This window comes from Theropithecus gelada, chromosome 11 (genome assembly GCF_003255815.1).
Source record: "Theropithecus gelada isolate Dixy chromosome 11, Tgel_1.0, whole genome shotgun sequence".
Lineage (NCBI taxonomy): Eukaryota > Metazoa > Chordata > Mammalia > Primates > Cercopithecidae > Theropithecus > Theropithecus gelada.
In genome coordinates this window covers 23,086,097-23,110,426 of record NC_037679.1, presented here as the reverse complement: position 1 = coordinate 23,110,426, position 24,330 = coordinate 23,086,097, and the positions used below count along the sequence as shown (strand labels likewise).

The following is a 24,330-nucleotide window of genomic DNA, read 5'->3' as shown; positions in this document are numbered from 1 at the left end:
GCCATTCTATAAAACTGTGCACTAAAAGTAACAAGACTCATGGGGAAAAATAGGGTTGGGGCAGACTACTCAACATTTATGAAACTTTGTAACTAGAGCACTAATGAAAACATTAACAATCCTATTAAAATCCAAGGATTATGAATCCATTGATTTTGATTAATCCATTGTTTTAATACAGGAGGGAATGTCATTGTAGCTTCTTCATTTGCACTTGAGCACTGCAGGCACTGCCTATATGAAAGTTATCTCCATAGATTTTTTCCTTGTAGTTTACGTATTTGCTAAATATGACTCTAATTGTGAGAAAACTTGACATGGATTATTACAAAGCATTTAATGTGCTGGGAAAAATCATGCTGGAACCAATGTAACTTGAGGATAACACTAATATTTCTAAATTCATGTGAGTTAATTATGCCAAAGAAACGCATATTTAGCAGAACAGACAGATTGCTAAGTAGCTAACCCAGGTACTGGCATATGTGACCAGAGTTTATAGTCAGAGTAATTGTAATAGTAGTAATGATGACAGCTTGCAACACTTACTGAGGGTTACTATGTGCCAGGCATGATGTTAAACCCTGAACATGGACTATCTCATTTATTCTTCACATAGACTCTATGAAGTAGATGAAGAAACAGCTATTTAATAAGATTAAGTATTAATCTTTGCTCAAGTTTATACAAAGTTGGAAAGTGGTAAAGCTAGGATTTGAACCTAGATCTTTCTGACTCTATGGCCTCAGTTATTAAAAACCACTATGAAATAACCACTATGTTATTTTTCATCTAATAAAAGTGTGAAATGATTCTATAATGGTAACTGACAATGTGGCCCAATGCTCTTTATCCAACTGGTACATGTACATGTTACAGCTGACATGATGTATGGACCTAGAAAACCACTAAGCATTGTACAGCACTTGTTATTTTTCCAGACTTAAGCTTTTTGGCTAGGATGTGAGGGAAATCTTTGGACATGGCCAAAGGAGAATTCCAGAAGTGAGACACCTCCTTTTCATTTCTTTCCAGCTGGGTCAGAGGTTCATTGTGATGACTCAGGCTACGCAAGGGCTGTGGAATGGACGTGCAGCTGTACTTCTAAATTCCAATGGGACATCCGACTGGGGAGGATTATGACCGGGAAATTCATACCCAACTGGAGCCAGGACTCTACGCACCAATGCAAGACAAAGAACTTGTGGTGGAATCTTGACTTTTCAATTCATTTCATCTATAAATTCTATTTAACTTAACGTGCTCCAGGAATTAACTAATCCCTAACATTTGGAACTGGCCAAATGTTAGGGCTGCAAAACTGAGTAATTCATAAATCCATAGGCCTGTGGAGCTAATTGTGGGCACTTCATTGAGCACATTCTGTGCCAGGCACTCTTCTTGGCATTTTACACGTATTAACTCACTAAATTCTCACAACCCTATGATGTAAGGATTAATGTTCTCCCTATTTTATAGGTGAGGAAACTGAGATGCAGAGAGCTTAAGAAACCTGCCTAAGGTCACACAGCCGATGAGCGTGTGGCAGAGCTAGGATTTGAACTAGGCTCTTTGAATCCAGAGTCTCCATTCTTAACCTACTGCCTAAACTCCTTCTCTAGCAGTAGGAGACAGAGGGGTTAAACAAATTATAATGTGGGGAGATCAGAAAAACTCTAGACATACGTACCCAATAGAATTCTGGGAGAGGAGAAAGTGATTAATCCTGGTTGGAGTGGTGGGGAGGACAGAGTTGTGGGAGGAGTGCCAATTTGGCAAAGCCTTCACAGCAGATGTTGAATGGTTATCAGGGACAGCTGAGGAAACAGCATAGGCAAGTGGATGGAGGTGGGAAATAGCCTGGCATGTGTACAGTCTGCTACTGCTGAAATATACAGTAAATATGGTAGGGTAGCAGGGGAGGACTGTGTAGCAGTAGAAGATATCAGAGAGAGTGGAAGAATTCAATTCTATGAATTGGCCATGCCATGGAGTTTGCTTTTTCTTTTTTTTTGAGACAGTCTTACTCTGTCACTCAGGCTGGAGTGCAGTGGCACGATCTCGGCTCACTGCAACCTCCGCCTACCAGACTCAAGAGATCCTCCTGCTTCAGCCTCCCAAGAAGCTGGGAATCCAGGTGCATGCCACCATGCCTGGCTAATTTTTTATTTTTAGTAGAGATGGGGTTTTGCCATGTTGCCCAGGCTGGTCTCGAACTACTGGAGACCAAGCAATCAGCCCACCTTGGGGAGTTTGCTTTTATGTGGGAAATACTGAAATAGGTTTTAAAAAGGGGAGAAAGCAAGCAACCCAGTTTTTTTTTTTTTTTTTTTCTTTTACTTGCTGCAGTGTGGAGAATGGAAGGATGCAGGGCCGGGGTCAAGGGGTAGGGGTTGGGAAAGGAAGGCAAAATCTAGAAGTAGAGTCCATTTAAGAGACTCTAACTATCCCCAGTGAGAAACCAAGGTGATGGGGATGGGGAAGGAGGGATGAGTAGCGAGATTTTTTTTCGAGGCCAGATCAACAGGACTTGTTGATTCAGGTGGGGGGGGGGGGGGGGGGGGACTGTAGGGAGGTTTCTTTATTAAGAGTAAAAAGTTGATTCTTATGAAGCCTAAGTGATTGAAGTCAGCTCTAGACTCTTGCTGGGAACTCGGACTTAAAAGGGGTCCTGTATTTTTAGATGCATGGATCCTGATTGTGGCTAATAACTAATTCATGGTATCATTATTTTCACCTTCCTTTGTATAGTGTCAAAAAGCCCCACTGAAGTAAACAGCAATGCTGTACTTTGCCAATGATTATCAGTTTCATAACATGTCACACACAATCCCAGAGCAACTCTGCCTATTAGCTTGGGTTGCCCACTGACAGATAATTACCACCTGGTGTTCCTGCACTGTAATAAGGATCTTTGATCTCATCTTACCCATTTCTTGAAATAACATTCAAAGATGGATAAATTACCCCACTCCTAAAACTGGTTGAGAAAAACCAAGAACCAAAAGCCAAGAAAAGGTCACATTTCCCAGCTTACAACTTTCTCCTTTCCCTTAGGCGGCTGGCACCTGCCTTTCGGCTCAGTTCCAGCCATGAGTGGGAAGCTCCTGGCTTTCTGGAGCCAGAGGATGTTCGGGAGCAAAGCCCACTCAGTCGAGGGCGAGGCCATAGCTGGGAGGATGACTCGCACTGGATCCAGAAAGAAAGCAAATGGTCTCAGAAATATGGTGGTAATGGAGTAATGGTGGGAGTGGGGGGTGTGTGGAGGGGGGCCAGTGCCTTTTCCAGGAAGTTGGTTAGTGAAATAATTCTGGTGGGAAAAGACGAGAAAGAAGTCCACTTACTGATACAAGAAATCAGATCATTAAATCTTTCCTTAGGAAAGAGGGGGTTTTCCAGCCCACGGAAATAGAGCTTCAGAACGCCAGCAACTGAGTTAATATCATGGTTACTCTGGTCATCAGCCAAAGGATTTTCACCTAAAAAAAAATTTGTTACATTTATAGTGCTTCTTTTTATCTGAACAAAAATATATTTCTATGAACATACACACTGCTATATATACATGTATCTTTTAATTACACTTTATGAAAGATTATATGGTACTAAAATTAAAATAATTGGTTTAGATATCCCACCCCATGATTAACCTAAAAGTAGCTGACTAAAATAAAGCTTTTAAAATCTTATGCTACTAAACAATCCCTTACAAGTTACCCAGATCTTAAAAATAAAATATTGTGGAATTTATAATTTTACCCAACCCCCACTTTTTAAAAGCTGAAATCTGTAATCTTAGTTAGACATGAATTCAAACACTACATCCTGTGTTTCTTACCCTACTGGAAAAAAGGCACACACACACATAGTCTGTCTGGCTATGCTATGTGAGTCACCAAAATTTATCAGAAATGTCATAGGCTCCACTGAATTGTGAACACCTACAATTAAATAAGTAGGTATTTCCCAAAGTGGCATGGTGGTGTTCACAGCACATCTGAAAGCTGTCTTAGCAGAGGGAGATTGTACAATCAGATAGAGGAACTTGAAAATGTACCTTTCACGTTACCAAGGAGTTTGTATAAAAAGTGGGAATTTAAAAAATATATCATAAATATAAAATTACGTATTTTTTTATGGTAAACAACTTTAAAATATTAGGTAACTAGTCTGGTGTTTCTCCCTTAAGAATTAAATTAAATTATTAGGCAACTAGTCTGGTTATTGTTCCTCTCAGAGACAAAATCCTTAAGAAGTTCAACATAAAATACAACCTTAATTCAAATTCTGTTTTTTATTTACAGTTTTATGCTTCTCTTCTAAAGTTCACAAAAAGTGTGCACTGCATTTTAATGTATTTTTTTTTTTTTTTTGCTTCTTAGGGCAATTTATTTTTAGGGATCTGTTTGTTCCCTTTTCTCTGTTCCTAGGGCATGAAATCACTGAACATGAATTTATCAGAATATAATAATTACTATTATTTTTGCCCACTGTGAGAAAGCCTCACCCAAGCAGATCACAAACAAATAAGAAATACTGGGAAAACTTCCAAGGAAAAATGATAGCGTATTTTGCCTGTGGTGGCTAGCACAGAACCTGATACTTCATCATATTCCAACTTATCCTGAAGATGGCCAATGCACGGGACTTGACACATGTGGCTGCTCTGCTCTAACCATCAATTTTTAGTTTTGCAGATGAGGAAATCGAGGCCAAATAGGAATTCAGCGACTTGACCCATATCACATGCTTGATTAGTGGCTGAGAGTCTGATATGATTCTAGGTCTGCCTGACATGAAAGTGTGCAGCTTTGCTAATTATAATGTGCTAATTGGAATGCTTCTAACATAAGGAAATTATATGTGCTTCAGGTGATGGATATCCTAGTTACCCTGATTTGATCATTATACATTGTATGCCTGTGTTAAAACATCATATATACCCTATTGATACATAATACTATTACGTACCCATAATAGTTAAAAATACAAAATTAAGGGAAAAAAAGTACTGACATTGAAAAAAGATAATGTATATGGTAAATGACCCAGTTTAGTAGAACTTATTTGACAGCCAATTATGAACAAGCATAAGGCACCTGCTAGGGTCACAGGGAAGGAGTCCGTGGACAGTGAGAAGAAAAAGGGAAGAGCTCCTGACAAAGGGAGCAGCTGGGAGGAGCTGCCTCCCTCACCTGCTATCTAGGCCCAGGGCTGCCCTGGCCACTCTTCTAGAACCTTTCAGCCCCACATTTGCTACACCTGGCACTGATTATCAATGTCAGCCCTCAACCAGGATGCAGAGCTCATATACTTTTCTAATTTTAATAACAAGGGCTTATAGTTCTGGTCCCATTTCTCAGCTATTCTTAATGGATTCTTATAGCTGCACCCCTAATGCAGTACATACAAAGAAAAGTTTTGAGGATATACAGAGTGAGGGCGTCACTTCAGTTTACAGAACATGATGACTTTTCAACATGGTTTGCTTACAGGGATAGACATGCAATTACCTCTCTCAAATGAATTTTTAATATCATTGACTTCCACCTGGGAACCAGACACTCTGAAAATCCCCTGATGCTGAAGACCTAAAGAGAAAAGAAGGCAAAGAGGATAAAACTCCCATCACATTGTCTAGGTCCCTCTTTTCCCAGGAAGTAAATTTACGGAAACACTCCTAGTGATTTTTTAAGAAATCAGAATTCTGTAGTTTATGGCTTACCATAGAGATTGATGAACCGAATACAGCTTTCCACAATGAGGGGAATAACCTGTCCTGAGTCCTGGGTAAACGGATAGAAACCAGTTAAGCTCAAGGGAGAGGTATAAACCCCTCATTATAATAAGGCTTACAGTTTAACAGTAATTAAAGAGGGATTTTTGCAGTTCTGGAGCAAACCAAATTAAATACATTTAAGGCAATCCTGTTTCAACTTACCCTGCTCTGCCTAGAGATGTCAAAAGCTAATTCATCTCTTTTCTTATATTAAGACTCACATACCAAAATGAATATGTGAATAACTCATTTTTAAAAGCTTATTTATGCAAGTGATCAATCTTTAATGGACTTAAAAAGAACCCTGTGTGTTACAATCATAGCATCTTCAGTTTGATTGGCTGTATTCATCATGAAAGGCAACTTTTCAGCCATCTCAGGATTCTCTCTCTGACATCCCTGAGAGTACATCACCTAGATGACAAGTTATAAAAGGGCTTCCATATCTATAGATGCCTAATATGAGAATTGTTACAGAGATAATTAAAACATGTATTTATTTAGTTTACATCAGAACTTACAGATTTTTCATTATTACATTTTCATATTTTAAGGAATAAGAAAAAAAATGGCACAAATGTACATCGGAGTAGATCGTTTTTTTAGAAAGGAACATTTTTGGGCCTTCTTTCCCCACGTCTTGTAAAACAGTCACTGCCTTCTACTAAACAAATGTAAATTGTGGCAATGTTTTAAAACATGTATAGGCTGACAAATGAGATGAAGGGCTGCTGAGGTCACAGTTAAATATGTACCAATGCCATGTACTCCATGAAGTTACAGAAGGTTACTGACTACAGAATTATTTTTCATGTATTTTTAAGACTCTGCTTTTTCAGGAATTAGATCTTTTTTAAAAAGCCAAAAAAACAAAACCACTGGGCTCAAAAATGATTAGCTGACATCAGGTATGAATTCATGAGGAATTTTATTTTGAAATGCAAAAAAAAGTTGGTTGTCTTAATATATTAGAACAATTCAGACTCCATTAACCTTTCCAATTAAGCAGTGGGGGAAGGATTGGGAATAATGCAGTTCAGCAATTTAAACTCTTTACTATTCCTAGAATGGGTATTATACTTCTTAAGGAATTGTCTTATTTTAGGTTTTAAGACAATCTAATCAGTGTATAAACCAGTTAATGGCTCAATTACTTCTGGAGCCTGTATTAAGTTTCTCTAATTAGTTAATTTGTTTTAGGAGTATAAATTTTATTAATTTCTTAAAGAAGAGTCTTAAGAATAAAGACACATTTTAGTGTGGACTAGCTGGCTCAGGAACAGTAATGTAATTACATCACAACTTACTGAATATGTGAAAGGATTTTTCTTTAAGATGTAAGTGTTTTAGGGGTAGTAAACTATACGAACAATTCATGGAACACTAATGTGAAAGCAACATATTTTTAAATGTGATAAAAGGAGACCATTAATTTACATCTCTGCTGAACTTAGTATTAAAACAAAAAGAAAAGCGAAGAATACAAGGCTATTAAAAGGAAAATGTTTGCACTAAGAAAGTTCTCAATAAAAAATGTCTTAGGTTTTCATATTTTTAAAAATGTTCTTGTATTTACATTTACTAATTGCTTTTTTAAAAAGCTATGATCAGTATTTCATTCAGATATAATTAATTTTGTAGTCAAAAAGTAATGAGTATATATGAGTTAATTTAATTTAATTTTATAGATTTCAGATGCACGCGTAGAAAACGTAAGAAAATATAAGAACAATGGATTGCATTCCATCTATCATTCAAACTAATCCTTTGGTGTCAGTTTTCCCATGACAAAAAGAGAAAAAATGGTTTTGCCTTTGCTGTCTTCACAGTGACACTGTGGAGATTTCAAGTGAGCAAGCCCGTTTTAGAAGTGGAAAGGAGTCCTCTGTATTGTTTCTATTACCAAAGATTCTGCAATGTGCCATCTGGGCGGTGAAGAGCTTCTATAAGTGAATTTTCCATGATAGCTGGTTTATTTATTCTTTGGTACCTCAATTTACTTTCATTTAACTGCTCCTAATGAAAAATCGAAAAAATATATAAAATGTGCTTTTCTATCACCTTAAGCAGCCATTCTCATACCATATTATCAAATACAACAGAATCCTATGTCGTCTTCTTGCAGCTTTTCTATATTCTCTTTCTCTGCCAGGACATCAGCTGCATATCTCATTGCTTTCATTTTATCATTCCTCTCTCTCCATCTAATTTGTCCCTGCTTATAAGCCAGGGGCTGGGAAAATAGATAATCAAATTTGACAATAATTTTATATTAAATTAGAGCCAATAAGGTTCTTCTGGATTTAAGGCTTAAGGCAGATTTGTAATTGCTATTTAGGTTCTTCAGTGGCTTTTCACTTAATTCCAGAGTAGGGCTATTTTTAAGGCTGCCAGAGGTTTTTAATCTATGTATGTATGTATGTATGTATCTGTCCTTACACATGCCGCGTGCACATTTATTTAATTGTTAGTACACAAATTCAACAAACAGACCTAAGAAAGTAAGGCATCTGTAACATATCATTAAGGGAGGTTATTAATGATGTGGTTTCTCAGATAAACTTAGTTTGCAGAAACACTGCAGCCCATGCCATAAAATGTGAACTATGAAGGAGAAAGCAAGCCCTTTACTTCTTTGTAAAATTCACACTAGGGTCCATAATCCAGTATTAAGTGTGTATTTGGTAGACTTTCCCTAATAAAAGCCCTTGATCAAACTTGGTACATTTGCCAAACACATAATGTAAAAAGTAATAGTTTAATGTACCCATTTTTCCTCTAGTGTTTGACTGCTACAGTTTCTAAGTAAAACCCATTTACAAATCTGTCTAATTTCCAAATGCAAACATTTTTCTTTTAAAAACCTTAACAATCTAATTAAAGCCAAGCATGAGCACGACTTGAAAATGATACCAACAGTGAAAGAGCACCCTCACGTCCCTCTAGCACTATACCTGATGTCTTGTGTGCGAGTTTCTTCGTCCTCGGCTAGAAGCATTATCAGAAATACAGGATGAAAAAGAAGACGAAGAGTAAACACAGCAGAGATACAAGGTATAGATCATAGGGTCTTACAATTCATTCAATATAATGAATTCCTCAAGTCATGGGAAGTCAGAACTCCTGCTGTGCTTCAGAGCTAGCCTAACAAGCAGACTTTAAAGAATATTTTGGGCCGGGCGCGGTGGCTCAAGCCTGTAATCCCAGCACTTTGGGAGGCCGAGACGGGCGGATCACGAGGTCAGGAGTTCGAGACCATCCTGGCTAACACGGTGAAACCCCGTCTCTACTAAAAAATACGAAAAACTAGCCGGGCGAGGTGGCGGGCGCCTGTAGTCCCGGCTACTCGGGAGGCTGAGGCAGGAGAATGGCGTAAAAACCCGGGAGGCGGAGCTTGCAGTGAGCTGAGATCCGGCCACTGCACTCCAGCCTGGGCGACACAGCGAGACTCCGTCTCAAAAAAAAAAAAAAAGAATATTTTGTGCCATCTCGTTTGCACGAGTAAAAATACAACATTTTTATCAGGTTGCTTTTTAACTTTCTGTATAAATTATGGCTCTTTAAAAAAAAAAAATAAGGAAAGAGGGCTTTCTTTTGTGCCCACATAATAATACCCACATTTATTCTCTCTTCTGAAGACACTCAACCCAAATATTCTTTCCTCTCTGACTTCAGGAAATATTATATTGATTTTCTGGGAAAGCAAAGAGCCCCAGGACAGACTTGGACATAATGACCTTCCTCCTCTTACAAGAGGCTGAGACCATTATAGTAAGAAGCATGGAGATCAGCCACCCAGATGGCTGGTGCCAGTACCTTGACGAATGTTTCCAAATCCCCATTAAACAACTTAGTATTATACTGTGAGCGGGGCCTGGACTTCCTGTGTTTCTGGGGCTTAGGGGGAACATTTGGAGGCCTAAGGGAAGGGAATATAATTACTGAGCATGGCAGAAATCAAACAATAAATGAAACATCTATAGGTCACATCAGTATTACAAAACATGGGAATCTTGGGTTCCTTCCCCTCCCCCAGTCACAGGGGAAAACAGTCCTTCCCATTTCCCATTTATTTACTTTCACTTCTGTATCAAAAAACACACAAATTGTTTATTCACACTGCTGTTTCCCTGTATGTTGCAGCTGACATTTGTTTGTTTGCTGGTTTGTTTTAAAATACACACTACCAAGTAGACTCGTTAGTTATTTGGCCAAACGTTACACATCAGCATTCTTGCTCTCTGGGTTACAAGTCACACAGTAAGATACAACCAGTCATAAAGATTAGGGCTCTGGTAGATCCCCAGATGAGGAATTAAATATAACATTTTTAGGTAGATGTAATTTTTTTTAATTTTTATTTTTTAAAATTATTATTATTATTTTTTAAGACAGAGTCTTGCTCTGTTACCCAGGCTGGAGTGTAGTGGAATGATCATGGCTCACTGCAGCCTCCACCTTCTGGGTTCAAGGGATCTTCCCACCTCAGCCCAAGCAGCTAGGACTACAGGTGCATGGCATCATGCCCAGCTAATTTTTAAATTTTTTGTAGAGACAGTGCCCCCTATGTTTTCCAAGCTGGTCTTGAACTCCTGGGCTCAAAAGATCCTTCCACTGTGGCCTCCCAAAGTGCTGGGATCACAGGCGTGAGCCTCCTCACTCAGTCCAGCAAACCAATGCAAGTAACATCACATCTGTTCGATACCCTTCCAGGAGTAATGGGATTTTATTTTATGCAAAAGTAACTATTAATGGATTACAAGTAAAAAAAATAGTTTGGGTTCACTGCTTTTTCTAATTTGGTGGACATACAGGTTCGCATGAGTTATTATTTCTTTAGAACGAACTATTCCACCACCTAAATATCTGAGGATGTACTCGTTTATGCCACTGCAGACTCTCTTCCTCTCCAGTCTGCCCATTTGCTCTGGTGAATAAACCGTTCTCTCTGACATACGCACATCGAGTGCAGCAGGTAGTATATTTAGAAACTCTGTACCACCTTGGCCGGTGACTGCAGAGAGGGAACCTCTTCTGCTCTCTCCCGTTAGTGGAAAGAAGGCCAGAATTACCTGACTCAACTTCTACTACTGTGCTGAATGAAATACATGGAAGGAGAGCCCTGAGACCTGTCTCTGGATGTTTTAATGCAAAACTCCTTAATTGCAAGGCTTATAGGAGGATACACACCACACCGGGAAATTGTGTAAAGCCCTTCATTAAGCTTCAGACTCTAGGAAAATTTATCTTTTTTAGTTCATTTAGTTTTAAGTTCAGAAGGTCTGGTTCATATACCAGATCCCAAGAAGTTACACGGAAGCCTGACTAGCTTCCTAAGACACTATCATGTATGGAAACAAACCTACTGGTACAGCCTTCCATAGCTAAATTCTAAGACCCTCCCAGTAGATGGGCTCATATGATGAATGGGGTGCACAGCACCTGAAGTTCCACAGTGCTGGCGAGGTTAAAAGGAGCCTTTGCGAGTGTCTAGGAGGGAATATGGAAACTTCTACCAGGCAACCTATCATTTCCTGCCATGGTTTCAATTTCTGAGATCTCTTTTATACACTGAATTCTGGCCATTCATGGAGGAAAGAATCTGATAAGTGTAAAAAGAACAAAACAACCAACCACCAAAGGGTTTAACCCTACATACTTGATTTCATCCACTCCTTTCACTATTTTAAAAGTGTTTTAAAATGTGGATTTCATTTTTATTCAGGTATGGTGAGGCCAAGGATCAGGAGACAACTACCACTGAAAAGATAGTTTGTTACTCACAGTTCCCAAGAGTTGGGGACATGCCCCACCACCAGGGAAGCCACAGAAGGAAGCACCAGGGTTGGTGAGGAGGCAGAAGGCACAAAGGAAAATGTGGGCAAGAGTCTTTATTGTGGTTCCCACTGGAGGGAATGGGAGAAGCTGGGGAAGCAGGTTTAGAATAGGCTACTTGGAATGATTCCAGTGGGCTTTGGGGCATAGGGACTGTCCCTAAATTGTCCCATACCTGGCCTTGGGGTGATTAGGGAAGGGGAAGAGTGGCCTTGAGTGTCAGAACCATGAAGGAGGTGGTTGGAGGTAGGTCCTCTGGATCACCTGACTTGCATACAAAAGGCACACTTGCAAGCCAGTTCTTACTACTGCTAGGAATTGGCTAATCCTGGGAGGGGCAGTACTTCTGGAATCAGCAAGGCCCCAAGATACCAAAGCATGAAACTAGAAAATGTGGTTATTACAATAAGGTCCAAGAGAGCTTCACATCTGGTGATATTTGGAGAAGCTGACAAAGCTAAGGAGATTAGAATTGTGTTTGGTCACTGATTCATGGAGCAAGCCAATCTTGTAGACGGAGCCAAAAACCTCCAATGCCCTGAATCATTGTCCCCGCATGACTGGGAGACGAAGGGTAATGCTGGCTAATGGAGGGATATCTTTTGAGTCTTCTATCAAAGGCCTGAAAATCACCTCTGTAGGATTCTATAGTATGGTAAACGTGAACACATGCAAGTTATGAGAGGAACTTGGAATGCAAACAAACTGCCTGAGTGCTTATCAAAGTAATTTCCATGGTGGAGGTCTGACGATTCTTGCTCTGCTACGCCCACATCAAGTGAACAGAGCCAGGGATGTTCAACATTCCAACTGCGTGACTCATTCTGACTCTGTGGCTACCACATGACTTCCTGATAATCTGGTTTCCTATAGAGGATGCCCACATGAGAGGAAGTACTGGTCAGGTTGACGTGAGTATCTAGTCTATTTGGCAATTATAGCTCGCATTGCAAATTAATATATTTCCATTTCTGCTTTTGAAAAAAATCTCTTTTTTTGAAGTGCCTTACATTAATTATAATTGAGAAACAACAGGTAAAATAATTGATACTGCAAGGAGATGCTACAGGTGAAAAACATCTCTATAAGCTGCATATTACCAGGTTGAGGTTACAGTCCTCTTTTTCACTGACACAGTGAAGAAAAACCTCAGTGTTTTTTTCTTTTATTAGGTTTGGAAAAGTCAGGAGCTGTATCTTTCTAGTTGGTTTACCAAGAAGTATAAGAGGCTTCCTTATGAATAAGCTGCCCAGCAATAACATCATAGATCCTTGAAAGTCGACTTGCCAATTACTGCAACAGATATACCAGTGTTCTAAATGCCTCTTATTTCAAAGATAACTCAATTTCAAAAGTGCAACATCTTGCTATGCTAATTAGATAATTTATGTCTGTTGCACAAATGGTGACATAGAAAAATAAAAGTTGCCACAAACTTTCCCGAACCCAGATCAGAATCTGCTGCCCAAATGGCTTTTCCTTTTTGTAGTAGCTTTACAATCCTCCCTTGATTGAAGAAAGTACAATATGGGAGTATGTTAAAAGTTAAATGTTTAAAGTGAATCAAAATGGAGAATATATAGAGAGCTAAAATCTTAAAGATATTCGATATAGCTCTAATTTTTATTTTTAGAGATGGAGTCTCACTCTGTCACCCAGGCTGGAGTGTGGTGGTGCAATCTAGGCTCACTGCAACCTCCGCCTCCTGGGTTCAAGTGATTTTCCTGCCTCAGCCACCTGAGTAGCTGGGATTACAGGCGCATGCTACCATGTCGAGCTAATTTTTTGGTATTTTTAGTAGAGACGAGGTTTCACCACATTGACCAGGCTGGTCGTGAGCTCCTGACCTCAGGTGATCCACCCGCCACAGCCTCCCAAAGTGCTGAGATTACAGGCTGAGCCACTGCACCCAGCCAGCTGTAATTTTTATATGACTAAAGGAAAATAGGAACAGAAAATAATTATACTTTCTACTTATGCAGATGTACATCATATTGTTTTTTTAAATTAAACTATCAAATCAAAAGTCCTGTCACACTATTTAGAAACACTTGAAGTGTTCTGGATTAGATAAACCAAGCCTGTTTAACTTAGGTTTTTGTTACCGTCTCTGCCTATTAAAGAGCTTTACAATTCCAGAGGGAAACCTTAAATAAGCCAGAACATACCTAGTCTTGTGAGAAGCCCAAACATTTCATGTTGCTATGCTTTGTCAAGCCAAAACTATCTCCCGTATTCATTAACAAAACATGTTAATTCTTTCGGCACTGAAATGGTTGCTTCTTGTTAAAGAGAAAGTGAAATATGCTATGTTATATGATAACATATTTTCCTACCTTGTAGTCATATATTCAGCTCTATGACCTGCAGAAAAAAAATTAAAGTAAGTAAACTGAATGGAATCAGTGGACTGTATGTGGTACTCTTTTGTATCTCCTGTCCCTTATTTTAAAATGTTGAATTTATAATAACTTACACATTTTTATGGTAGAAAACATGAGTATAGCATATGAAGATAGACAAATAATTCAGAGTTAACATTTCATAAAATCTATACATAAAATGCAATAAATTCTATAGATTTGAGAATCATGCTTCGCTTGGCAATTTGAGGTGTTTTTTTTTTTTTTTTTAAGAAAAGAAACAAGAATAGCTGCTTGATCATAACTGTAAGCCCAAAAATGAAATACAAATAAGACACATCCAAGATTTACATGTTTGCTATTCTCTCTGTTTTGACTGACACTTGTTGGGGAGAAGGATGGGGTCAAATAGAGTTGAGAGGGTTCAGTTTTCCTTAGACTAAGTTGGTGTTCTTTCTATAATATGAATCAGGGGACTGGAGAGAAGTTGTATTTTGTAATCAGAAATGACATTTGTGAATATTAAAGTACAAGGACATTAAATGATACTACATTCCACCAGCTTGTAAGCTAAAAGCCTTTCACGGAGTTCTCTGTCCATTAAAACACAAACTTCTTATACATTTGGGTTTCTTGACTTGTTTTAAGCAACAGGGCTGAATTTTTGTAGTGCTCCAACAATCGGCAATAATTTCAAGTTTGCATGTGTTTATTGGTTGCTTTGTACGTTTAGTGAGGAGTGCTGGGAAGGAATGTGGGAAAGTTGAACCATTCAGCTGGTTTGTTTGCAAAATAATGATATGGTCTTGAAACAGCTTGAAAATATAGCTGACAGGGGATGGTCACGTTGCAGCACAAATAGCTAAGCCCAGCCTATCATATCATAATGCAGTGATTCAGATTTCTAGGGCAAGGCCAACATGACAATGGTAAAGAAAACTGGCTTGTTGGGAATGGTGAATCAACACTCCCAGGCTGCAGCAGAGTCTTTTACTCTATTATCTCTTCTTGAATAACAAATAACATAAAGGATTTGATTAATATCTACTGATAAAAAAGGGGCAAACAGTTAAAATCTGAGACTACCTTTCTTTACATAGGGCCAGGCCACAATAAAAGTGTTGGCAGAATGAGTTCATGGCCATGACTTGAAGTGGGGATGAAGGGAAGGGAAGAATCTCCTCCTCCTCCTCTTCTCAGTTCTACTTATTTAAGTTATAAGTCCCTTCCTTTTGCTGGCCTTCTACTTTGGAGGAGAAGAAAAAGGTGAAGGTGTACACAGAACTTCAGAATAATTTATAGCTATTCATGAATGGGAGCGAAGGTCTATTGAGAAGAAGAGGGGGCAGATGATGAGCTGACTGTGGTATGCGGTGCCTTATGGGATATCCTAATGGAAGTGTTCGGCAGGAAGCTGGCTATACAGGGTTAGAGCACAGAGAAAAGACAGGGCTGGAGATAAAGATGTCAGAGTCACCACCATTTAGGTTGTGTTGGGTCCATAGGAGCAACATAAGATTACCCAGTGTGAGGTAGTAGAATGTGCAAAGGGTTGAGGGTAGAGAAACTGTATGGCTTGTGCTGTATTATGTTGTTATTTTGTATACTTTATGATAGCATTAAGTCTAATTAGGTATGATGCAATATATATTAGTAACAATAAAAACAGCAATGACATCTAATATTTATTAGACACCATCATAAGCACTTTGTATTACATATATTAACTCACAATTTTCACAATGACTTTATGAGGTAGCTTCTATTATTATCCTTATTTTACAGAAAAGACTGAGCATATAGAAAAGTGACTTGCCCAAGGTCACGCTATTAGTATGGGGTGGGTGTGGCACTCAGGTCCAGGTTTGTTTTAATCCCAGTCCTGAGCTCCCAGGAACTATAACTATGTACTAGCTCCCAAGCACTATAATGTACCACCCTTAAAAACGTTAAGTCTTTTTCCCTGGCAAATATGTTGAAAGATCCTAGAAGAAAGGTAGGGATTACAGCTTACAATTCTGTCTGCCTCATATGCCTAAAGCCAAATACAAAATACTGAATATTTAAATAAATTTAATAAATTCTATAAATATTTACATTAAATTAATACATATCTATAAACGTAAATTTGATAACATAGGTAATCACTTTCAAGTGATTCAATGATAATGATGCCATGAGAATTCCTTAGAAATGAGATGTTATAACTTTGAAATTCTGCCATTTTTGTTACAATATCCTAACAAATTATTCCCTAGATTTAGAAAATGATACATAAAATGTTTAAAATTATTTTGCTCCATCCATCCATAGTTATAGTATGAGATAAAAAATTAAAAACCTATAACAGATACATTCTGAATAATGAACCAAGAGCAAACTTTGCAAGAACTATCATTCACAGTGTAACCACACTACCACATCCATCGTTTTTTCAGCTAATAGTCCTGAGTGTGTCTCAACTGATGAATGAGGCTTTATTTTTTAATCAGTATCATCATTAATAGATCAATAACACACAAGCTTAGAAGACTCTTCTTCCCAGAGAAATGTGAAAGCTTCCAGCAGTCTGAGGATTAGATTTCAATCATTTTCTTTGGAAAGCTACTTAATTATTAAAAACAACGGACCACTCCTTCCCCTGCCGCCACACCCCCGAACATGCAAGCCATTGTGAAGGAAACATGCCCCAGGCTTAACTTGTTCTTGGTGCAAACATTTTTTTTCAGCTACTCTTAAATTTCACTTGAGAATTATGAAGTGAATTATTTTTCACACCTAAATGTATTTTATCTCCTACATATAGTTAACAGGAAAACCAAAATATAGTTTGGTGGCAATTTGATATTTTAAAAAAGGAGATGAAAGACTTAAAATGTATATAGCTCAAATGAGACACAGGCATCCTGGATTTGCTCCCTAATGAATGACTGATGAGAACTCCTGGCATTACTTTCCAGTCCTTTTTCTTCCTTAAGAATACCAACTACTGCAGTGCTTTTCTAAAAAACCATAATTACTCACAATCAGCTTCCCTTTTGAAAGTATACTTGTACTCCTACTCAAAGACAGACAATGGATTGTATGAGGATAACCTATTAAATTCCTTTGTCAGAAACCTTATGCCCAGGGCAAGAAGCAATATAATAATGGAGCTCAGCTCCTAGTGTCAGATTTTCTGTTTGGCAAAATTGCACTGATATTTGCAACCCCTTAGCTCTAAATGTTTCACACAAAGAAGTCAATGTGAACATTAAGGCTCATTACTGAAAAAGAAAAAAAAATTCAGTGCCTCAGTTTTATAGATGTATATATCTCATTTACTGTGGTCAATTTAACTTCTATGATTTAAAAACAAATGACATCACAATAAGATATAATGGTGTTGCTAAGGGTTGAAGAAAATGATAATGATGAGTTTGGTCTTAACAACTCATTGGGTGTTTCCTTCTATTTCAGTAGTTTTCGAAGATTTGGAATTCTGAATTTTGACAGTGCCACTTTAAGAGCCCAATCTAGTTGCTTCACAATGTTGTAAATCAAAGAACTTACTGGGCCATTGGCAGCCTACCAAAAAGCGAGCAGTAAGGCAGGCCAAACACATGTCTGTAGTTACAGATTCAGCTGTGGACGAGCAACTGCTAAATCTTCGGGTTAGGCTCTATTTGTTTTACTATGAAGGCAGTTTTTGCAGTGGTGAGTCTAGTATACTTCAGAGAGGCAATTTCTATATAAAAAGTCAGGACTGTCCCCAAACATACCATTGAATCCTGTACTAGTAACCCTATTACACCAAATCTGGACTCAGATTCCTCCATAAGAGCTCACCATGGGATTACTTCACTATGGGATGGGCGCCATTAACTCTCCTGGTCTCCTTTGATGTAGCCTATTAACATGAAGAGGGCTTGCACAGAAAGCCAGCAGGCTTATAATGGTTAAGCTAAGAGGTGTGGCATGTCTCCCATGCTCAGCTTTTCTCTGGGCAAATTTGCCAGTGTCATATTCAGGCAGTGACCATCAATTGGTGTGCCACCAAGCCTGCAAAAGGCGCAGGTCTAGGAAGCAGAGAGGTCTGCAACCAGTGGGCAGAGGCTAGTGTGCCTGCTGCTGATGTTTGAAAGCCATCCAGTTTCCTCTGCAGCATAAACTGAGTCCTGTGAAGGTCTTATATACCTCAATACAGCTTGTGTCCCTGGTATACCACAGCCCATTGAAAAAAATTCCGAGATAAAGAAATCCTGAGCTGGGCACGGTGGTCCATGCCTGTAATCTCAGTACTTTGGGAGGCTGAGGTGGGTGGATCCTGAGGTCAGGGGTTCGAGACCAGCCTGGCCAACATGGTGAGACCCCCCCCCCCGCCCCCACCGTCTCTACTAAAAATACAAAATTAGCCAGGCATGGTGGCAAATGCCTGTAATCCCAGCTACTCAGGAGGCAAGGCTGGAGAATCACTTAAACCTGGGAGGTGGAGGTTGCAGTGAGCTGAGATTGGGCCATTGCACTCCAGTCTGGGCGACAAGAGCGAAACTCCATCTCAAAAAAAAAAGAAAAAAAGAAAAAAAATTCTTGCTTGCAGTTCACAAAGTATAATATAGATTTATGCAGTTCAGAAGCTAAAGATGAAATTTGGCATGTGGATTCAGTAAATTGGCTAGAATATAGCCCCATCCAATAATGACATGTAAAAGAATATTAAGCATTGGGGTTTTCTCTCTAGGAGACACAAGAGAATCCATGTTGAATAGGTATCATAAAAGTTTCAGAATGTGGCCCCAAGCATATTAACACATGTGTCTGCATGCAGTTCCAAGAATGAATTCCCGCACTACTTCATGATCTCAAAACACAATTTCTAAAGTGGTATCCATCCTCATAGGGTAGGATTTTGTACCTGTAAGCGTTCATCTACACTTAGGATAATTTATGCTTTGGGGCTGGCAACTGACCTTGAGGGCATCACTTGAAATATCAGGCATTTGTGAAAAATTGAAAAAAAAAAAAAAAGATACTACATGATACGGTGAGGGGAAAAAAGAAAAAAACAGGACACAATTGTAAGAAAACTATTCAAAGATAAAAAGACTTTTTTTTTTTTTAAGTTCAAACCTACAGAAGAGTTAAAAGAGCAGTACAGGAAGCATCCTCATCTCTTTCATGTAGATTTTCTGGCTGTTAACATTTGCCACATTGACTGTACCTTCTCTCTTTCTCTTTCTCTCTCCCTCTTTTTTTTTTTTGGAACCATTTGATGGTAAGTTGCAGACATCATGACACTTTAGCAAGCATTTCTTAAGAATAAGAGTGTTCTTCTTTATAATCATAATACCATTATCATATCTAATGCTAACATTATCACATCAAATTAATACTAATTCAATAATATCATTTAACATACAGTCTGTATTTCAACTTCCCTAATTGTTCTTAAAATGTCTTTCATAACTTTTGCTTTTTGATTCAGTATCTAATTTAATCTAGTGTGTGAAGGTTCATACGTTGTACTTGGTTATTTTATTTTTTAATGACACTTTTTAGTAGTTTAAGTGTTGCTTTTTTTCCTCCCTCCCCCCCTCAAGGTGAAATTGGCCTTTTCATCCTAACTGTGTCAGACATGGTTCTTAGGTCATGATAACCTTTCTCCATGTGGTCATTCCCTGAGGACAATGAGTTCTTTGGCGGAAACCAGGAGATAAGGTGATGGAAACTTTATGGGTAAGGAAGATTCCAGAATGGTAGGAGGCAAGATTAGGTCTAAGAGGGGTAATCTCTTTTTTGACCTGAGTTACTCACACAACTCAGTCCTCTCATTGCCCACTCCCTTCCATGTTCTCTTTTACTTTTTCTAACTTCTGGCAGGGTCTAGTATGAGTAAAAGATAAAGTTACAGACTATGAAGCACTTAAGACAGGGACTTGGCTTGTATTTTTTTTTTCCTTTTAAATTTCATCAAGACAAAGATAAACATTAACATTTATACAGTCCCCTTTGCCTATATTCCCATACCCCCCTCAGTTTCCTCATTTGTAAAAATGGAGAAATTAATAGTGCACAGTAAAATATATGACTCAGAACAAAGCCTAACCCAGAGAAAGCCTTACAAGTGTTAGCTGTTGCTGTTGTTTTTGTTACTATTATTAGACATAGCAATCTACTTATACTGTAAGATGTTTCTCAACTACAGCCGATGCCTACTGAAAGAAAAAAATCACCCAAACTGGTTTAACTGGTTTCCAGGGTCTAAACAGGCAATAGATGGAACAACAAATACTCGCCCATTAAAACAAACAGGGGTGGGGCTGGAAGGGTGCAGAACCATGAGAAGGGAAGGAAGGAGAGACTGGGGGGTCAGCAGGTAGGGGAGGGGCAGCGTCTCCAGACTTTTCTACCATCAGGAACACCATGCTCTGAAGATCCCTCCCTAGGAGCTTGGTATTGACTTTCCAGCCCTCCCTAGATTTCACTATACTTCCTCAAGGTTAGCAGCACGCTTTAGAAGAAAATAGTGCCAAGAGAACTTGATCGTGACATACACAAATGAAACCAAATCGAAACACAGAGTATCCTCTGCTTCTTAAAGCACAAAAATACAATTCATACTCTTTCTGGAATACATGCATGATATGATGTATCATCCAGGTCATCTTCCTATACATTTCAGATAACTCACCTTCTCCCAGAGTCCTCTGCAGCAAGTCATGTTTGGCTTGAAGTTTCGTGATGAGATTACTGCCTTCCAAATATTCTCTGAGTTTCTGCAAAAGGCAAGGATAATTAAAAAATTTTTTTTTTTCTTTTTTGAGACAGAGTTTCACTCTTGTCACCCAGGTTGGAGTGCAGTGGCTCGATCTTGGCTCACTGTAACCTCCGCCTCCAGGGTTCAAGTGATTCTCCTGCCTCAGCCTCCTGAGTAGCTGGGATTACAAGCGCCTGCCACCACGCCTGGCTTATTTTTATATTTTTAGTAGAGACGGGGTTTCTCCATATTGGCCAGGCTTGCCTTGAACCCTTGACCTCACGTGATCCGCCTGCCTCGGCCTCCCAAAGTGCTGGGATTACAGGCGTGAGCCACTGCATGCAGCCTAATTTTTAATTTAAAAAAATTATTCAATGTCAAGGAACTTTTCATAGATCTAAAATCCAGCCACTTTGATCTTCTAGATCCTAGAAACTTGTTACTTGAAGTGTGGTCTGCAGACCAGCAGCATCAGCCAACCTTGGGAGCCTAGGAGAGAGGCACACTCTCAGGTTCCTTCTGTACCAGACCTCTGGAAATTAGAACTGGCACTTTCACCAGCTCTCCTGGTGACATGTATGGATACTGAAGTTTAAAAGTACTGTGTGTTTTTTAATTTTAGAATTGGGGTGTCACTCTCTTGCCCAGGCTGGAGTGCAGTAGAGTGATCTCAGCTCACTGCAACCTCTGCTTCCTGGGCTTAAGTGATCCTCCCACCTCAGCCTCCCAAGTAGCTGGGACTACAGTTGCATGTCATTATGCCTGCCGGCTAATATATATATATATATATATATGTTTTGTAGAGACGGAGTTTTGCCATGATGCCCAGGCTGGTCCCAAACTCCTGGGCTCAAATGATCCTCCCACCTCAGCCTCCCAAGTGTTGGGATTGCAGGCGTGAGCCACTGTGCCCAGCTAAAAGTACTGTTTTATACCAGTCCTCTAACTAACTAAATAACTCCTAACTAACTAATTAACTAACACCTAAGTAACTCCTAAACTCTTTCCAAGACTGACTGAATCAGGAACTCTGATGGTAGACAGGAGTCTATTTTAACAAAAAGAACCCCAGATGATTCGGATGCGACTATAGAAGTGGCACTTGGGAATCTGAGATCTGAGCTCTGTCGAGCGGCTTGGGAAGTGGCGGGCGCACCATGAAGTAGAATTGTTCGGTTTCCTGCTGGTTGGCTCTTCTCTTGGCGATGCTGGGTTTACTCAGGTAGGTTTCAGAGACAGTGGACTTCACAGATTCTGTGGAGCGACTGTGCTGGAAGCATTCAGAAACATCATAGTCCTCGATGGTGACCATATCTTGTATTGTCTGCAAGGTGGCTTCAGTCGTTTTCTTAACCTGGGAACAGAAATACATTTCTCACATTAGTACATTATTTCATGAATCCCACAAACAGGGAGAGTCCACTCTGTCAGGCAGAGATGACTACACAGAGCCTGTCCCCGCCAAATTCACAGTCTTATTAGGAGAGAAACAAAGGTAAAAAACACTCCAGATCACCAGTTTAAGGGAGGGATTTCTTCAAAATCATCCTAAGGAGGTTATTGCTTTATATTTCAGTCCTTATAAATCTCATATATTACTGGGTACTCTCTCAATTACTTTTTTGTCTTAACATTTTTAATTGAAGTCAAACTATATATAGAAAAACACATGGATCGTAAGTGTGCAGCTTGATGATGAATTATCACAAAGGGAACACATCTATGTGAGTAACAATCAGACTAAGAAAAAGTATATTACGAGCCTGCTCGTGCCTCTCCCAGTTACCATACACCTATTCCCTCTCCTCCTCCATTACCTGGATTTCTAAGATTAGATATTAGTTTTGCCCTTTCTTGCACTTCACATGAATGAAATCCTACAGGATGTATAATTTTTGTCTTCCTTTTGCTCAACGTGAGATACACTCACTTCTTGTGAGTATATTTCATTGCTATTCATTGTAGGAATACACTGTAATTCATCCATTTAACTATTGATAGATGCTTTTTTTAAGTTGTGGGCTAGTTTGAATAATACTGCTATAAACACATTTTTGTTTAGTCACACATATATGAATAGAATTGCTGCTAAACTGTTTTCCAAAATGATTGTAATTTATATTGTCACCAGCAGAGTGGAAGAATCCCTGCGATTCCACATCCTCATCAACAGTTGGTATTGTGAGTCTTTCTTTCAAATGTAAACAATTGTGTTGGGCGTGCAGTGGTATCTCACTGTGGTTTGAATATGCATTTCCCTGATACATGAGATTGAGCACATTATCATATGTTTAAGGCAATCTGGATCTCCTTAATTGAGAACACTTTGTTCAAATCTCTTTCTCCATTTTCTAAGTTATGAGTCTTTTTCTTAATGATTTGTTGATACGGATACGAATCTTTTTGTAGTTGTATGTGTTGCAAATATTCTTCCCCACTCTGTGCTGTGGTTTTTCCCTCTTTCAATAGTGTCCAGATGAACAAAGATTCTAATTTTAATATAACGCATTTATCAATTTTTTCCTTTTAGTGTTTCTTGTGTCCTATTTAAGAAATATTTTCCTATCTCACAGCCATGAGATAGGAGCTTATTTATTTATTAATCTTCTAGTAGTCTTTTTATTCACTGAAGGTCGTATTCTACCTTTGCTTATCAAAGTGTAATGTAAATTGATAGCTTTTTCCTTCTGTCACACCATGTAAAGAGTTTAGAACACCTTAACTTCATTTACTCCTCCTGATTTATATGCTATTTTTGTAATGTATTATAATAGAATATATGTAAATATTTATATATATTTAAATTTAAGACATTATTATTTTATGTAGTCAATATTCATTAAGCATCATCCATGTATTTATTATATTCTTGGATGTCCAGTGCTTATATTTTAAGGGTACCCTTTAGAAATTCATTTTAGTATGTGTCTGTTTTGTTGACTTGACAATGTCTTTTATTTCACCTTCATTTATTAAATACTTTTTTCTGTGCAGCAGTTATTTTCTTTTTGTATGTTAGAAAGGTACCACTGTACTCTGTTGTGGCTTCCATGTTCCTGTTGAGTGAGAAGGTTACTGTCAGTCTGTCACTGCTTTGAATAAGATCTGCTTTCTTTTTCCAGCTGCTTTTATAATTTTCTATTCATCTTTGGGTTTCTACAGTTTCACTGTAATATATCTAGGTAAGGATTTAAAAAATACATTCTGCCTGGAATTTCTTGGACTGCTTGAATTTGTGTGATGTTTTTCATAGACTTTCGTAAGTTTGCAGCGTTTATCTTTTCAAATATTGACTCCATATTCTTACTTTTCTTTCTGGATGGGGCACGGTGGCTCACACCTATAATCCCAGAACTTTGGGAGGCCGAGGCAGTGGATCTCTTGAAGTCAGGAGTTCAAGACCAGCCTGGCCAATATGGTGAAACCCCATCTCTACTGAAAATACAAAATAGCCGGGCATGGTGGCATATGCCTGTAATCCCAGCTACGCGGGAGGCTAAGTCAGAAGAAGTGCTTGAACTCAGGGGGCAGAAGTTGCAGTGAGCCGAGATCGTGCCACTGCACTCCAGCCTGGGCGACAAAGCAAGACTCTGTCTCAAAAAAAAAAAAAAAAAAAA

At 38.8% G+C, this 24,330-nt stretch overlaps 1 protein-coding gene across 2 annotated transcripts in view; it reads right to left on the bottom strand.

Moving 5' to 3' along the window:
• The window catches only part of SRGAP1 (SLIT-ROBO Rho GTPase activating protein 1), a 312,702-nt gene that overhangs the window by 45,752 nt on the left and 242,620 nt on the right, over positions 1-24,330 (bottom strand). Inside the window, exons 9-15 of one of the 2 annotated variants that reach the window (XM_025402923.1) lie at positions 21,870-22,067; positions 20,648-20,732; positions 13,951-13,978; positions 9,596-9,698; positions 5,726-5,786; positions 5,514-5,591; positions 3,345-3,479 (exon numbers count right to left, since the gene is read on the bottom strand). In XM_025402923.1, the coding sequence (XP_025258708.1) occupies positions 3,345-3,479; positions 5,514-5,591; positions 5,726-5,786; positions 9,596-9,698; positions 13,951-13,978; positions 20,648-20,732; positions 21,870-22,067 (688 nt within the window). Of the gene's footprint in view, positions 1-3,344; positions 3,480-5,513; positions 5,592-5,725; positions 5,787-8,733; positions 8,768-9,595; positions 9,699-13,950; positions 13,979-20,647; positions 20,733-21,869; positions 22,068-24,330 lie in introns of both variants that reach the window. The other variant, XM_025402924.1, reaches the window with a different exon arrangement.